Consider the following 17,727-nt stretch of genomic DNA (forward strand, 5'->3'; position numbering starts at 1 on the left):
TGACTGTCACTTGTGAGATCTGCAGGGCTTATCCCAGGCACTGAGAGGCTTTGTCCATCTCCAGACATAAGCCAAAAATATGCAGGAGAGCAAACTCGAGGAGCAGTAGGTGATGGCTCCTGGGAAGCCTGGCTTGGTAAGTTCTTCTCTCCCTCGGGTCTAATCCCCTAGCCACACATCAGTGTCCAGCAACAGAGCCCCCTTTGTCAGGGAGGAGGTGTGCAGCGCCTGCCTTGGATCCTGTATGGGTACCCCACAGCAGGAACTTGTCTTTCAACATCCTTTACCAGCTATGCCATAGGTGTGTTGTAGTAGACCTTAGATCACTCAGCTCCCAAATAAAAGGCATACAACTTTTATATTTACAATATGCCTTAATCCGCACTACAGCTGGGCACATATCTACCCTCTATGCTATTATGTCTACTTCCCTGTCAAGAACCCCAAGTTATAACTTGCTATGTTCCGTCTGGACTGCTCTTAGCTCCAGCCCTCACGGCCATGTGTGTTTTCATGACTCACCTACCGACCGAATGGCATCCCTCCTTTCTCCACCTTCTCCCCTCTCCTCCTTGTGGTCTCTCCTCAGACCCCGAGTCCTGGAACCCAAACACTCACTGCCCATCTCTCTTCTGCCCAGCTATAGACAATAGGCATCTTTATTCACCAATCAGGGATAACTTGGGGGGGGGGGGAAGGTTACATAGTATCACTTGTATACATGCAGAGTTTCAACCAGGCCTTAGAGGCCAGAATTTAGCGTTACAATACATAGCAAAAGACCACACCTCAACATGGGTGTCCTGAGATTTTTGCTCTGAGACCCCATCCCAACATTCTTAGTAGCCAAAGGTCAGAACACAAGTGATTAATTTCCATTTGTGTATCTAAATACTGTGCAAAGTGTAACAATCAAGACAGGTCCACACAAAGCCCAAAATACATCACTTGTATCTAGTCACCACAAGGCACTATCAACCATAAGATGCATGGCTTTATGTAGCATTGAGAAATACCCACGAGGGGGTGGCGTCTTGGTGCAGTGGTTAAGAGCACTGGATTCCTCTTCCAGAGGACCTGGGTTCAATTCTCAACATCCACATGGTAGCTCACAACTGTCTGTAACTCCAGTTCCAGGGGATCTGACATCTTCTCACCAACGCACATAAATTAAATGAATTTTTTTTTTTGAAAGAAAGAGAGAAAGACCCGCAAGAGTGCACAGACTTCTCACCTGTGCACCCATTGTTTGGAAGAGAGTTGGATTCCAGAGATAATAAAAGGTGAAAAACCTGAAATTCTGTAGGCAGAAAAGCCCAAGTGCAAAGTCATATGTTCATTCGGTCAGTGGGTATTTTATATGAGGGGACTGGGCTATGCGCTTACCCATATTTGTACAGGCAGGGAAGATTCCTGAAAACATATCCAAGAACCCGATAGCCAGAGTGGTCACTGGAAACAGGGCTGTTGAACTGGGATTCGATCTGGGAGAGAAATCTATCCATTCATTTGTAAAATCTGGTATCTTAAACTAGAGATTCCCTTTGCTAAACAAAACTAGAAAGAGAGCAAAGTAAAATTGGGCATCCTGGTGAGAGGACTGAGAGTCGTAACATTTTAAGGCCCGTGGAGAAGTTGCCGTTTGGACCTTGCTGAGTCTCCCCCAGAGCTTAATTGGAGGTGGCAGAGCTGTTCGGGAGACTTCCCTGCAGTTCGGTGAAGCGGCAGGGCCTTGCCACGCTGGTCCCGGGCCGAGGGGCGCCCCGCGGTGCGGGCCGGGCCAATCAGCGGGCGCGGGGCGGGCGCGGTGGCTTTGCACTCACCGAGCGCTAAGCGGAGCAGAGGCGCTGCTGCCGTCCGTCTGGGAGCCGGCCATGCCGCGTCTGCCGCTGCTGCTCCTGCTCCTGCCGTCACTAGCCCGGGGCCTCGGGCTTCGCGACGCGGGTAGACGACATCCCGAGTGCAGCCCGTGCCAGCCAGATCGCTGCCCTGCGCCCGCGCCTTGCCCAGCGCCCTGGATCTCCGCGCGCGACGAGTGCGGCTGCTGCGCTCGCTGCTTGGGCACCGAGGGCGCGAGTTGCGGGGGACGGGTGGGCGCACGCTGCGGCCCTGGCCTGGTGTGTGCGAGTCGCCCCTCGGGGACGGCGCCCGAGGGCACCGGGCTCTGCGTGTGTGCGCAACGCGGCGCCGTCTGCGGCTCCGACGGCCGCTCCTACTCCAGCATCTGCGCGCTACGTCTGCGCGCCCGACAAGCACCCCGCGCGCACCATGGCCACCTGCACAAGGCTCGCGATGGGCCCTGCGAGTTCGGTGAGTGGGGTTTGACCCAGAAAGGCCCAAGCGAATGGGAAACGCGGGACCCCAATGCTCTAGGTTGTGGGACAAAGAATTTCATTGTACAAAAGTGGACAACACTACCTGGGCCTCAGTTTCCCCTTCAGGAGCAGTGTTTCACATCTTTCTATACCCTGCCGGCTGCCTTACCTGCTTCATGAAGACTTTATGCCTAGAACAAACAGGAATGTGAATGCTTAAGAACCTGCTATTGCAGTTATTTGAAAATGGGGATTGAAGTGGGTCCGGGTCCAGGTGGATAGTTTGAACGGAGAAAAGAAGGTGAGGATCCCCAGAGTGCAGGAGTCCCACACGGGATTCAAGCATCACCAAGACAGAGCACCAGAATCCTGGGTGTCCAGGGAGGCTTCCAGATTAAGGGCTTCAAGGAGCTTCCATCCATAAAGGGTGAGACCTTTGGAAACTTGAGCTCTGAAAAGATTGTGGGACCATAGAGGCTGATCCAGTCTGAAGAGCACATAATCTGAAGGGCCCTGCTTTAAGGAAATCAATAGAAAACTACCAACTGCCAGGGATGTCAAAGGTTAGCTGTTTTCAACATCACACTGTAAGTGTCCCTAGTGCCCTAACTGATCACTATCCTGTGTCATTTATTTTATAAACCAAAACATTAGTGTCTATGGGTGTCCAGAGAAGCTAGCCTACTTTGCCTGTGCGTGTTGGGGGGCAGAGGGTTGACTTGGTCAGGAGCTTTGAGAGAACAGTCTGTCTATCCTGCCTGGACAGGACAGTGGGGAGCTCAGGGTGGTAAGTGTGCTAAGTGGGCCAAGATGCTGCCATGAAGCCTGTGGTTCAGGCTTCTGGAGATTTCAGGCCTGAGCTGGGAGAGGATGTCTAAGCCAGATGTCCAAGTTAACACTTCAAGAAAGACACCTGGGGGCTCTTTTTCCAGCCCTCAGATAGTAACTGGCATTGTGCTACTCTCCTCTCCAGACATTCCATGGCAATGTGATCACATCCAGGATTCTGCTGGCCATGGGGCAGCAAGTCCACTATACACAGAGACAAGGACTATGTGTAACCCAGTGAGGGGCTGAAGCAGGTTGGGTGACACAGAAAAGTCACCATGGCTGTCTCCTAGTTCAGGCTCCAGTGGGGGACAGTGCTGGCTGGGGGTTACTCCGGGAGCTCCTGGCTTCTCCATTGACACTGAACCAGGTCTTTCCCCGTCCAGCCACAGCAGCTCCAGGGGAGCCATTGTTGGTGCCTGCTCTGCTCGGAATGCTTGTGTCTGCCCGATGCACCGATGCACCGACAGACTCCCTGTTTTACACTGTCCCTGTTATCACTGTTTTTACAATCTGCCTCCTCAGCAGTTGGTTCACACGCATGCACGCAGTTCCCTTTGTCTGAGACAGGTAGCACTAATGGCACACACAGGACACAGAAGAAATGCTGACCAGGCTCCCCAAAGCTTCCCTGTGCTGATGGGCTTGGGTGATTTTTTTTTTCCTGGAGCGACATTCTGTTCCTAGGAAAAAGAGCCCTTCCAGGCATATGACTCAAAGCTGCTGCTGTACAGAGGAGACCCAAACCCAGAGAAAGCAAGGGACTGGTCCATGATGCCCACTTAAGGCTGCCACCTCCCAGGTCCCAACCCCTTGTCCAGTACTCTTTCAGGACTGGACTTGATAATATTAAGTCAGGCAGATGGTGGTTGCTATGGTTACCAGAGTACAGACAGATGGCAGATGGAAAGCCCACACCCCTAATTCACTGAAAATTACCAAATGACAAGTAAATGTGCCAGCCCCCTGACTCTCTGCGGGCTCTGAGGCCCTCCCTGGGCTCCAGCCTGGAGAATAAAGCGGTCCTCAGAGCCAGTGGGAGCAATTCAGATGCTACCTTCCAGGACCTCATTAGTGGCAAGCCTCAGCACTCCTGCGCCCAGCTGTCCTTTCCACCCGGTTTCTGTCACCCACCTCAGACCTGATGATGTCTCCCTGTCACCTCTTGTCTTCACAAGCTTGTGTGGTCCTTGTCCTGTGTCTCAGGGAGGTATGGGCACCCGTGCACAGGGGACTGTTTCCCTACAGTGGCTGCACCTCATTCTGGGCTGCCCTAAAGCCATCTTTAATTCAAAAGACACAGCGGGAGCACTTTTAACAAAGCCCCAGGGGACCCCGTTTGAAGGGAAACAGACAGTTTTACTTCAGTGTTGGTGACAGTCACTCCTCAGCTCCTCCCAGGCACCTCCACTTTAATGGAGTGATGGTTCAGAGTATTGATTATCTCTTTCCCCAGTGGTGACAGTGTCTCTCTGATGCTTCCATGGGACAGTGATGGCAAACTGCCCTTCCCAGAAGCCTTGGCTCAGAACTGCCCGCTGCCTAATATTTAGAGCGCCCTTTGATCTTTGTACCTGGAGGGCCTGTGTGTGAATATTTTATTGTTAGACATTGCCTTTGTATCCATTGTTGTCCTTGAGTTTTGCAAGCCTAGAGGGAGGGGGTCTTACCCATCCTCTTAAGGCAGTGGCTCTGGACCTTTCTAACGCTGAGACCCTTTAACACAGTTCTCCATGGTGTGGTGACCCACCCCCATCATAAACTTATTTTGTCGCTATTTCATAACTGTAATTTTGCTACTGTTATGAATCGTAATGTAAATATCTGTGTTTTCCAGTGGTTTTAGGAGACTCCTGTGAAAGGGTCATTTGACCCCCAAATGGGTTTTGACCCACAGGTTGAGAACCACTGCCTTAATAGAAGGGAACATTGAGGCACACCCAAGAGGGTTTCCTTGAGCTACATGGCTGGCCCCGGCTGAGACAGGGCCCCCAGGTTGGTTTTCCTGACTCTGGGAGGGTTGCTATCATCCTCCAGTTTGCAGGCCTTTGAGCCCCAGCAGCTTCTCTAGAGCCTGAGCTACTGAATCTCAGAAATTTCACCTTGGTTGGAATTCCCGCTCCATTTAGAAGCCTGAGGTACGGGTTACCAGGTAACCAGAAGAGGCAGCGAATGCCACTTTGTGAGAGGGACAAAGAAAGGGGCCTCGTGTTCCAAAGCCTTTCATGAATGCCGAGGGAGGGGATTTGAGTCACAGGCTTCAGGCAGTGGGATTAAACCGGAGCTCCTTCCACATCCAGCCGTGATTATGAGCATAAATTATCAAGCCTGTTCGGCACGTTGATCATTAAAGTCTTTGCTTGTGTGTGTCTTAGTACAAGCAGATAGTCTCCTGGGGGATGACTTTGGCACTATTAACTTAAATCTCTGAGGCATGTGGGACGATCTTTCATTTCAGCCACCAAGGACCCATTTAATGAAAGGGGTAGGGAGACAGATCACCACGTGCAGTAACAATAACACAGATCCTTTGATCTGTGCAGACCCATAGAGCTAACACAGACACCGACATTATGTCCCACATCCCAGGGGGTATAGGGCAGTGTTGTTCTCTTCCCAAGCAGACAATGGTTCACAACCCACCTCAGCACCAGTGGACAGCACGCAGACTCCCAGGCAGCTGAGTCCCCCTGGTATTGTTTTGCCTATCCAGTGGTACTAGATCCACTAGGACCACCCTGACCACACAAAGCTAACCGTGACCTGTTTGTTCTCTTGCCCTGGAAAGGATGGGGTTGTACCATCATGAATTCCCTGGGCTGAGTGTGAGCAGAAGGGAGCAAGCACTGAGTGGGGAACTGATCCATTTAGAAAACTTGACTGGCCAAGAGCTGACCTTCTGGGAAAGCCGCTTTATTCTAGTCAAAGGGAGACGGGAAGGAAAACCTGCTCCTTCCAGGATGATGACATCCCTGATAACACTGAGGTGAGATGCTAGGTTCTGGGCTCTTTGAAGATGGCTATCTTGGAGCTCCAGCCTGCAGGGCATTGAGCCACTGCAGTTTCTCTGAGCGCTGGCGATCCTGAAGGTTAAGGGTCATGGCCTCTAGATTCACCAGAGACTCCCTGTCACCAGAGGTCAGCAGAGGGCTGCAAGCAGCAGACACAGCACAATGGAAAGGTCGGTTCTAGGTAACATGAGCTGCTGGGTCCCTCCTTAGGACACCGTGGAAGATTGCAAGGGGCCTTCTAGTGTTCCTCACATCTGCCTGTGGAGGACAGGCGGGGGGTGTTATGACTTAAATCTGAAGTGTTCCTGGAAGACTTGTCTATCAAAGCTTTAATCCTCAGCTATGGCACTATTGGGAGTGGTGGAGTCTTCAGGAGGTGGGGCCTAACCAGAGGAAGTAAGTGGGTACCCATGCCTCTGCAGGGGAAGTCTTGTCTCAGGAGCCACCTCTCATCTTCCCTCTGCTTCCTGGCAGCCATTAAGTGAACAGCTTTCATGCATTCCGCCCTTAAACTATAAAGTCTCTGTCTTGCCACAGACCTAAGGCACAGAGCCAGCTAGCCATGGACTGACTCAGGTTCTGAGGAGGATGGGCACCTGTACCCATTCTGAAGAAGCCATAGCTAAGACTAAAGCATAGCACTGGATACACAGCATAGACAGAGCCCTAAGTGGGTTTCCTTGACTCCGCCCATCATACCAGCTCTCCTGCCTCTGATAGACACTGAGCAACCTGCTGACACACTTGAGTACTGTGAGGACTGGAGATGTCTGTCCTGCAAGTGTTATGGGCTATCACTCGTGGGCATCACTGGAAGGCGATATGTGGAGTGTTCTCTCCCTGTGCAGAACAGAGCCTAAGTAACTGGCCTGAGACTGTGAGTTCAGAATGATCTATTGGCAAGGTTGTCCTATGGCTGGCTTCTGAGGACCTGGACTTCTGGAAGTTGAACCATCCCCAGAAGCAGGCAGGGGCCGGGGGGACTTCTTACACTGCAGAATGTGGTCCACTCCTGTGTTCTTATTTCATCGCCATGAAATACCTGCAGCGAGCATGACAGGATGGCTTTGCTTTGGCTTGTGGTTCTGAGGGATACAGTCCAGAATCTACAACCCCATGTTCTCTTTTAGCTCCCTAGCAAGAACAGCACAGCCTGACAAGAGTGTGTGGGGGAGCACACTGCTTACCTCCCAAGCCAGCAAGCAGAAGAGAGAAGCTACCAGAACCCTACTGTCCCCTCTGAGATCACACCTCTGGTGACCTAAAGGCCTCTTGCTGGGCTCTGCTCTCTGCAGAGGCTGTCGCCCCACTGTCACACCAGCCTGGGAACTCAGCCTCCAGCACATGAACATTAGGAGCTACCATCTAGGAATCTGAGACTTTGGGTCATAATTCAGTACCTGTGTGATCAGCCCCTACTAAAGCCCTGACCTCCCGTGAGCTTCCCCATTAGACAGCATTTCACAATTGTGTCTCTGTACATGGCTGTGCCCTGTGTCATTCCTCCAGGAGCTGGTGCATGGGTCCCCTCCCTGACTCCTCTCTGTTGAGTTTGCTCTGTGTCCTTGACTTGACATAGGTCATGACTGTGTGACTGTCCCCTGTAAGCCGTGAGATCTCCCAGCAAATCACTATGCCTGGGGGCCCTTCTTCTAGGATGGAGCCACCGAGATAACAATACTCTCAGTTTTAAAATAGTATGGAATGTTATGGAACCATGGCATGAAGTTGAGTCCCTGTTCCTCCAGGTCCTTCACCTTTCTAAACTTTACTTTCCCAGCTGTAAAATGGGAGTTAGAACACTTACCTTTCAGGGCTGGTGTGAGGGTTCAGAAGAGCCCTCCTGGGGGAAAGGCAAGATGGTGTTAAGATAGAAGTTAAGCTGGTTTTTCTGGAGAACTGAAAAGAGATCATACCTCCTCCACCATTGAGCTTGAGCAGCGCCCCCTGCTGGCATCCGACAAGATTGCGGGGGGGGGGGGGGGCGGGAGGCGATACCAGCTGTAAGCAGCCAGCAGCGGTGTAACTATTCATGATGGTTGTTGACTTGTTACATAGTGTAACTTTTTGTGGTTGCTGTGGACTGTGCAGAGCTGTAATGGATAAGAACGCAAATTTAATGCCAGACATATTCAAATTAAGAGAAGTTGACTGACACCACACAGCCTGAGGAAATCTTCCAAGGTCACAAAACTGCTCTGGTTCCAACAGTGACTTCCCAACTGTATGCCAAAGGTATGCATCAGTTCAACATGGATCTGTGCACCAGAATGAGTTGTGCAGCATACAAATTTATAGATAAATACATGCATTGGGAAAGGTCCTCTTAACACTGAAAGCAGAAAGACTCTTTTGTAAAAGAAATGGCATTTCCTGCCGTGAAAGCCCTGGCGCAGGCAGCCTTCCCCAGACAGCCCTTCTTAATTGTAGTTATTGAAAGAGAGGGAGCGGAAGGCTCGGAAGGCTCGCAGGGAGCACGCAGGAAATGTGATTTACTGGTTTATTCATTTAGGTTTGAAAGGGAGCGATGAGGTCTCATTTAAAATTTATGACTTTACTTGAAGAAAAGTGAAACACGTTGACTAAGCGTCCCCTTGGAGCCCATTGAAGGCCCTGGAATCAGAGGTGGTGTGACCGTCTTTTGGGGACAGACTTGCCTGTGCGAGCGCCTGTGTCACTGAGGAGGTGTTGGCAGGAGGAGAATGTGAATAAATTAGCCCCTCTTTGTTGTGGCAGATGGGGCTTCTGCCAGACTACTCCTTGTGTGGGTGTGTGGCCGCGGGGCGTGTTGGAAGTTAGGGGGCTCTACCCGCGTGCTAGCTGCACTCTTGGATATGGCTTTGGATATCCCTTTGAAGAGCAGTCACGTGGGCAGAGCTGAAAGTGTGACTGATTGGAAGGGGCAGGTGGCCCAGCTTGGGCCAAGCAGTCTGTACTCAGCTCACTCGGAGCCATTGCTCCAAGGGCTCCGGCCCTGTCATCAGGTGCTGAAGGACAGAGGACAGAGGCAGCTGCCCTGACAATGAGGTCACCACAGAGCCCTCCAGGGGCCCAGCTCTGCAGGCAGTGAGCTCTCCGTTCATGGAGGTGTGTAAATGAGGCTGGCCACACAAGTCCGTGATCAGGCACTGGCTCGACAAGGTCTGTTTCATTGTGTCTGGAGGGGCCTGGGCTTGGTTCCCAGAACCCACAGGGCTGCTCAGACTGCCTGCAATCCCTCTCTGTGACCAACTTTGGCCCTCTCTGGTCTCTCTCCCTTTGTTCTCTGGTTGTATTGCAGCTGTATCCCCGTGGGCCCTTCCATGTTTGGTTTGCTGGCCCCAGAATGTCGGTATCTCTCATGTTTTCTTCATCTAGCTGTCTGCCACACCTGTCCCTGACTCTTGCTCATGTGTCGTCACCGTAGTAACTGCTTTCTCATTCCATGGCTGTTCACTCTACAACTAGGAGAAGCAGGGGTCTTCTCCCCAAGTGAAGAGGCAAGGACGGATTGCCTTCCCTTGGTCAGGCCTCTTTCTTGCCAGACCTCATGGCTGGATCCTAAAGCCAGCTGTGATGCAGATGGTCAGAGACAAACAGACCCCTTGTTTAGGACATGACTGTGTAGCTAGGTTGGCAGGACTGGTAGTACATCCTCCCATGGAGCTGGGGCCAGAGCAAGGGTAATCAGTCCTGAGCACTGGCTGGGCAGTGGTGGCTCACACCTTTAACCCCAGCACTTGAGAGGCAGACACAGGCAGATCTCTGTGAGTCTGAGGCCAGTCTGAGCTACAGAGCAAGTTCCAAGACAACACAAAGAAAGCCTGTCTCAACTCCGCATCCTGAACATGAACATCAAGGTACCCCTGGATGAGACTTGATGCCTCACTGAACCCTGGTGTGGAAAGAAACAGAGTATGAAGGGTGAACCAAGAGTCTAGCCTGTGCTACAGGGTCTCGGGTTCTCTTAAATAAGCAAAACCTTACACCTCTCCTCTCTGAACCCTTCGTACTCAGAGGCAGAAAAGCACCTGCTAGCGGCCCTGACTTTGGTAACTTGACTTGACATTCAGGGTTCTTAAACCTCTTTTCATAGAAAAATCCCTGTGTCACCCTGAGTGTGGAGTATATAAAATAAGCATCAAACACTTACTGATAATAAATCATAATGAGATATACTTTAAACCAGTTCTTTGGCGTATGTATAATTTTTACCATCCATTGACGATAAGAACAATGTTTCGTCCTAAGAAGACAATTGTACTTGTCAATCTTCACATAAAGAACTCAACCTTGGGGGCTGGAGGGATGGCTCAATGGTTAAGGGCACTGGCTGCTTTTCCAAAGAGCCTAGGTTCAATTCCTAGCATCCACATGGCAGTTCACAACTATATGCAACTCCAGTTCCAGAGGATCTGATACTCCCTTTGGCCTCTGCAGATGCTGGATACACACGTGTTGCACAGACACACATATAAACAGCACACATATACAAAAATTTAAACATTTTAAAATGTTTTAAAGGAATGGAATCAGTATTCCAGGATGTAGAGTATCCTCAACACTTTTCAAAGTTGATTGATATTTTTATTTTTGTAACACCCCTTCATATAATTATACACTACCAAATGTCAGAGGAGTTCTGGGGTGTATCTCAGTGCGTGGAGCACTTGCTTAGTGCACATAAAACCCTGAGTTTAACTCACAGCACCACGTAAGTCAGTGGATGTCACATAAGCCAGCGGGTGTCACAGCTCCAATCTCAGCACTCCAGACTTGCAGAAGAACGGGAAGTTTGAAGTTATCCTTGGCACTGTGGAGAGTTTGAGGTCAGCCTGGGCTAAGAAGACCCAGTCTCTCCCCCCCACCCCCCAACACACACACACATCCCTTTCTCCCTCTTGCTCCAGCTCCGCCGGCCCCATCTCGCTCCACCCCCTCCTTGCCCCTCCCCCTTTCGCTCCTGGCCCTGCTCACGGGTCGGTCCCACTGGCTCAGGGTCCTGCTCACTCCGAGTCCTCAGGCCCCCCTGCTCACTCCTGGCCCTACTGGCTCCTGGCCCTGCTCGCTCCAGGCCCTGCTCGCTCTGGCCCAAAGTACACTGTAGCTGTCTTCAGACACCCATCTGAGGGCTTCAGATCTCATTGGGGATGGTTGTGAGCCACCATGTGGTTGCTGGGATTTGAACTCATGGCCTCCTGAAGAGCTGTTGGTGCTCTTAACTGCTGAGCCACCTCACCAGCCCAGGAGACCCAATCTTAAAAACAAAACAAAAAACACAATAAAAGACCTCTGTTTCTGCAATTCAGTCATGTTTTCTGCAAGAACAAGAAGCACGTACAATTAAAAAAAAAGCTAGCAAAAAAAAAATAAAATAAAATAAACCCTCCACAAACCCCCCAGCTTGTCTCACACAGCTGTCTGGAGTCTGAGCTGAGTTTGTGGGGTGTCTGTCCCTGCTGTGTTGTCAGAATTGTGTGGTATGATGGACAGTGTGTACAGTGTAAAGCTCTAAGCTCTGAGGTTATATGGTGTGACACGTGAACACTACCAGAGCCCTCCAGATTCATTCTTCGTTTGATTTTGAATTAAATTTTGGTCACTGTGTGTTCAGAAAACTTCGACTATCACCAGATTTTTCTGGACCCCGGCCCCCACAGGTACTTATGTGACTCATAAAGCCAGATTCTAGGTCAGGAATAAATGTGCAGATGGTAGCCAAGGTGCTAGGGGTACTCAGAGAGAGGGTGTGCTGAAACCCGAGCCCCCCATTGGCCACCGGACATAGCTTTTTCCTTTTCTTCAGCTACTTCCTCAAAGGGCTTCCTGCAGGCCCTCAGAGGCCAGGGTTGGGCTCCCGACCAGCCAGGGTAAAGGGTTGTTCTTTGTCTTCTCCCAGCTCCTGTGGTCCTCATGCCACCTCGAGATATTCACAATGTCACTGGGACTCAAGTATTCCTTTCCTGTGAGGTGAAGGCTGTGCCCACCCCAGTTATCACCTGGAAGAAGGTAATCTTCTCCAAGAATGTATGCATTTGTCTGTGTGCACATTCACATGTGCTGTGAACATGGGAGAGAAAGACAGAATCAGAAGGACCTATGAGTGGTAAATACTTTTCTTTAGGTGTGTTTGCACGGGGATCTTTTGTATGTGAGCCAGAGGATTAAACGAAGATACACCAGCCATGTGCCTCAAAGCTGGCACCCCAGAACTCTTCCCCAAAGGAGGGGTTTGATTCCTTCCCATACCTTTTGTTCATTTGGCCACTTAGGTGTCTAGAACGCTCTGCTAGCTGATATACTATCAGCTGTTCTGTCATCAGAGCCTGTTTTGCTGTGGCACGGAGCTATAGGCAGACTTGGCTGGTGATCGAGATTCAATCCTGTTCTGAACACTGAAGACCAATCTGAGAGACTGGCAGTCACAACCTTAGGTGGCCCTTTGCCCCAAAAGCCCTAATAAGGACTGTGAAATTCCAAGCTCTTCCCACCCTCCTCCACCCTTCGGCAAAGTTTCCAGCAGGGGGCACTGTCCGAATAGATACAGATTTAAAAGAAGGTGGTGTTATTTGCATAAGAATGAGAGGCATTTGGATTTCTGCCTTGGAGTCCCAGGGAGGTTGCAGGTGGCCAGAGGTCTTGGGGGAGGTCATCCTGGCTCAGAATTACTTTTCTAAACTAATTCTAAATTCAGTGCTTTCTCTGCACTGAATAGGTCAAGCGCTCTCCAGAGGGCACTGAGGGGTTGGAGGAGTTGCCTGGAGACCATGTCAATATAGCTGTCCAGGTGCGTGGGGGCCCTTCTGACCATGAGACCACATCCTGGATTTTGGTGAGTGTTTCAGATTATTGGATATTATCAACAAACCACCCTTTGTCTTCTCAGGGCACGTTACACTTTTAAAGCTGTTTCTTATTCTTTTCTTTTGGTTCTGCTGGGAATTGAACCCAGGACCTCACTGGCTCAGTGAGTAAAAGTGCTTGACCTGAGTTCACTCCCCAGAACCCACATGATGGATGGAGAGGACTGACTTCTGCAAGTTGTCCTCTGATCTTCACACATGTGTCTGTATATATATACATATACACAAAAGAAAGAAATACAATTTTTAAACACTAAAAATTTTATTTTGAGACAAGGTGTTGCTAAGTTTTTCAGGCTGACCTCAAAGTCGTTAACCTGTTGCCTCAGTCCTCTGAGTCATTTCTGTGGGCCACCAGACCCAGTTTGTCCCGTCTGTTTCCCACAGGACCCTCTGGAATAGGTGGGGCAGGTTAGATAGCTCCCAAGAGCATAAGCGATCTGCTGCAAGGGACCTGAAAGATGTCCCGGTGCTCAGCTGTGGGTGAGCTGCTACAGGGTAAAGAGGGTAAGGCTTTAAGATGGAGCTGTCCAAGGAGACTCACAGGTAAGGAAAATGAGGGAGTGTACCTCAGCACCAGTGTCTTCCATTTTCCTACTGGGATGTCCCATTAAGCCCCACTTAAAAATTCCATGGATTTCCAAATCCAAAGTTTCAAACTCCACATTCCTCCAAACAAAAGCATGGTCAGGCCTATCACAATACCCCAGTCCCTGGTACCAACTTCTGTCTTAGTTAGGGTTTTACTGCTGTGAACAGACACCATGACCAAGGCAACTCTTATAAAGGACAACATTTCATTGGGGCTGGCTTACAGGTTCAGAGGTTCAGTCCATTATCATCATGGTGGAAAGCATGGCAGCGTGCAGGCAAGCATGGTGCTGGAAGAGCTGAGAGTTCTATATGTTGACCTGAAGGCAACCACGATGAGGGTCTTAAAGCCCACCCCCACAGTGACACACTTCCTCCAACAAGGCCACACCCACTCCAACAAGGCCACACCTCCTAACAGTCCCACTCCCGTGGCCAAGCATATTTAAACCACCACACACAGGGATTCTTTACCTTCACAGACTGCCATTTTCCTGTGTGTCTCCTCTCCATCCAGAGGTAACTGCTGTTACTCCTCTCCCTGCCCAAGAACAAATACCCCTCCCCATCTCCCTTGCTCCTTTCCCCTTTGCCCCTCATCCTCTATCTCCTCTCTTTGTCTCTTCATCCCACTGGGGCAAATAAATCTCTTTTTTGCTGAGAGCTTAGTCTTAGGGTGTCTTGAACTGAATACCAGTCAGTCCCTTCAACATTTCATCCAAGAGAGGGACTTGGAACACTGTTGAACGTGTGTGGCCTTCTCAAATCACGCATATTGGCTCTTTTTGTGTGTGAGGAGAGTTGAGGACAAGGTCTCTTGGTGTCATCTTGTAAAGAAAGACTACCCCATAAAGAACATTTGGAGGTCTTCTCTGGTGGGTAGACGTTTGTTCTTTTCCTCAAAGTCATCCCTCATCACCTTTAGTGAAAGGACCAGGTAGCTCACAGTAAAGACAGAGAAAACACTGAAAAAGAGCCACAGCAGGAGCAGGCCCTGTGTGCCTTGGCTCTGTGGCAAGAAGAGAAAGCAGACAGCTTTGTCAGATTCTGAGAAGGAACAAGCTTGCATGTCTGTCCTTGTGGACTGACTGCAAGTGGTTGGTGGAGCACTTGCTTAGCATGCAGGAAGTCCTGTGTTTGATCCTCTGCGCCATGTAAACCGTGCACGGTAGCAGTGGTCCCTTGTCCTAGCTCTCTGGAAGCAGAAACAGGAAGCCCAGGAGTTCAAGATCATTCTCAGCTACATAGTGAGTTTGAGCGCAACAAGAGAGAGACCCTGGCTAACAGGAGAGAACGTTGACTAAGGTGGTCAGTTTTGAGTGTGCTGTGTGCAATCTTTACAAACTCGCCTGTTGTATTTCTAGATCAACCCTCTGAGAAAGGAAGATGAAGGAGTGTACCACTGTCACGCCGCCAATGCCATTGGAGAGGCTCAGTCCCATGGCACGGTGACGGTCCTTGATCTGAACAGATACAAAAGCCTCTACTCCTCAGTTCCGGGTGACCTCCTGTGATGGACACGGTACATGTCCAAAGCCATTTCTATCTCCCACCCCATAGCATTAGAGAACTTAGGTGGTTTATTAGACGGCCTATTAGAAAGAAGAGAGATATAAACCTGGGAAATCTGAGGAAAAACAGAGAGCGGGCAGACTGAAGCCGGGCAACTGGAAGCTCGGCTGTGTTCCATACAGGCATCTCTGAGTTTCTCAGAATGCAAAGCTAAGGGCTGTGAGCATAAAGTCCCACAAGCTGAAAAAGCCAGAATTACTTCTTATGGGGATGAAAAAAGACAGACAGTGTCACTGTGGACACTATGGAATTGTCCCCACAGGGTGCCCAGGCCAGTGTATTTGTCCCACTCCCTCCTGGACAGCTCTAAACCCTGCCTCCCAGTCCTCAGTACTGGGTGCTGCCCGGCAACATACCTGACGAGGAGAAGGGCAGATTTCTGTCTTCTGTCCTCCTCGTCACTTAGGTGACAGCTGGTTGCAGTTGTCCCCACCCACAGGTGACTGGGAACTTGGGAAAGGAGTCCTTTGGAAGCCAGCTCTGACTGCTAAGCGGCCTCAGAGACTTAGCGGCTCACAGCCACAGACAGTTGCTCTCTTGTTCATATCCAAGTGACATGCAACTGCTACAAGGTGACTGTGACTCTGCTCCACTGTTTTCTCAATCCACACCGGGTAGGAGCAGCAGCCCCAGTGTGGGCCATGTCCGTCCTTGTGGCAGATGGGAGGAGCAGGAACCAAGCACATGGTCTCATTTGAGTTTCTGCTCAAAAGTGATATCACATCTGCTGATGGATCGTTGGCCATAGCAAGTCACACCTGTGCTAGGTGGATGAGGTGGGACAAACACACACACACCACTTACACACTTACTGGAGCCAAAGAGCAGGAAGGCATGAACCTCTCCCAGGGGTGGGAGTTGCCATCATGAACCACTGTCAAGACTGACCAACAAGCTCTAATAGAACAGGAAAAATTAGAGATAAATATAATTGACTTTCTTTTATTTTTATTTATTTTAATTTTTTTATGTGTATGAGCTTTTGCCTGCATGTATGTATATGTGCCACCTGTGTGTCTAATACACGTGGAGATCACAGAGGGCATTAGATTCCCTGGAACTGAATTTACAGATGGTCGTGAGCTGCCGTGTGGATGCTGGAAACTGGACCCAGGTTCTCTGCAAGAGAAGCCAATACTCTGAGCTGCTGAGCCATCTGTAATAAACATTTTAAAAGCAGGATTTCGCTGTGGTTTTAATCCCATGATCCTTTTGGCCACTCTTCTTGGACTGCCATCCATTAGTCCTGTAGGGAACGTATGGAGAAATGAGAAACGTCACCATAATTCAAGGGGTGCAGTGTGCTTGAGGCAGGAGAAACTTCTTTACACTGGAGAAACTGAAGGGAAGAAGTCACTGATGAAGTGGCCCTGGGCTTGAAGGCTGGGTTTGTTGTCAGAGGTCAGAGGTCAGAGGTCATCAGAGGTCAGAGGGACAAAAAGTGTGGAAGTGTGAAACCAGCTGAGTTCGGTGAGGCTTGGAAATCAGATCTTACAAGTTGCCATCCTAATACTCAACTTCTTTATTATGCATGATACATATTGAAAGAAAGATGAAAGAAAATCCGGCCGCCATGCAGAATAGACCACTCCAGACCACGCGGTTCCAAAGGGGGGGTGGTTTATTCAGGAGATGGGGCAAAGGTGGGGAGAGGTAGGTGGGAGAGATAAGAAGTTAAAGAGAGCGCGAGTCCGGGGTCCTGCCTGTTTTATATGGGCAGTGACGTAGTATCTCCCAGGTAAAGGTGAGGTAGCCAGGTGGATTCTGGGAGCGTACGCCTGTTGCCTCGGCGACAATGTGGGAGTCGCCTAAAAGTGACGTCACTGGGTTCGGAGCCTGATACCAACACATATGACTATTTGAATTGTTTTATATAGCTTATAACATGATCTACATCCATGTTTTGAGCTCCCTCTGTCCACTCTCGGCTAGCTCTTGGTCGTGTGTCTCAGGGAATGCAATGCTTACTCCCACCAGTCAGCCATACTGGGGCTTTTCAGGGCGTGAAAAGTGCTTTCCTAGAAGCCTCCTTGCCTGGAATATCCGGCCTTTGGTCTGGAATATTCTCACTGCCCCAGGACCCACTCCCTGTCAGCCCTGGCTGCATCCCTCACTGAGGAGGGTTTGAACCTCAACATTACACCCTCCACCTCCCATTGAACACAGAGGTCATTACAGCAGAGCAAGCTCTGGCATCGCCTCTAACACCTCCTCCTTCTTTTCTCCCCAGGCTTCCTGATCACCTGGTCACCGCACGATGGCTGTCAAGGAATGGGTGATCATTCTACTCTGAAAATCTGGGGAAGCTGCCTGTAGATGGCTGCTTTTTGTATGTTTTTTTTTTTTTTTTTAAGGGAATGCAAACTAGATTCTTATGCAGATGTAGGTTTTAGCAGGGCATTCCGTTGGGGGGGGGGCGGGAAGATGGACATGCATGCAGCTTTTTTACACTTTTGGAATGAATCCGTTTTTTTAGAGCAATTCTTTTTTAACTCTTCTGTCCAAGAAAGGCCACACACTGTGTGTTTGTAATTCTAAAGGGCTCAAAACAAGGCACATGCCAGCTGA

At 50.0% G+C, this 17,727-nt stretch overlaps 1 protein-coding gene across 2 annotated transcripts; it reads left to right on the top strand.

Moving 5' to 3' along the window:
* Nucleotides 1–1,805: 1,805 nt before the first annotated feature.
* On the top strand, nucleotides 1,806–17,727 carry Igfbpl1 (insulin like growth factor binding protein like 1). 2 transcript variants are annotated; one of them, XM_076935038.1, is made up of 5 exons: nucleotides 1,806–2,310; nucleotides 12,033–12,142; nucleotides 12,849–12,965; nucleotides 14,952–15,109; nucleotides 16,232–16,341. In XM_076935038.1, exons 1-4 carry the CDS (start codon nucleotides 1,875–1,877, stop codon nucleotides 15,099–15,101), a joined length of 813 nt encoding a protein of 270 aa, XP_076791153.1. In that variant the 5' UTR covers nucleotides 1,806–1,874; the 3' UTR covers nucleotides 15,102–15,109; nucleotides 16,232–16,341. The 2 variants fall into 2 exon arrangements, with proteins under 2 accessions (XP_076791153.1, XP_034359817.1); XM_034503926.2 differs by lacking the exon at nucleotides 16,232–16,341 and adding an exon at nucleotides 17,390–17,727 and having other exon boundaries at nucleotides 1,807–2,310.

The sequence above is a fragment of the Arvicanthis niloticus genome, chromosome 5, assembly GCF_011762505.2.
Source record: "Arvicanthis niloticus isolate mArvNil1 chromosome 5, mArvNil1.pat.X, whole genome shotgun sequence".
In the NCBI taxonomy this organism is placed as follows: Eukaryota; Metazoa; Chordata; class Mammalia; order Rodentia; family Muridae; genus Arvicanthis; species Arvicanthis niloticus.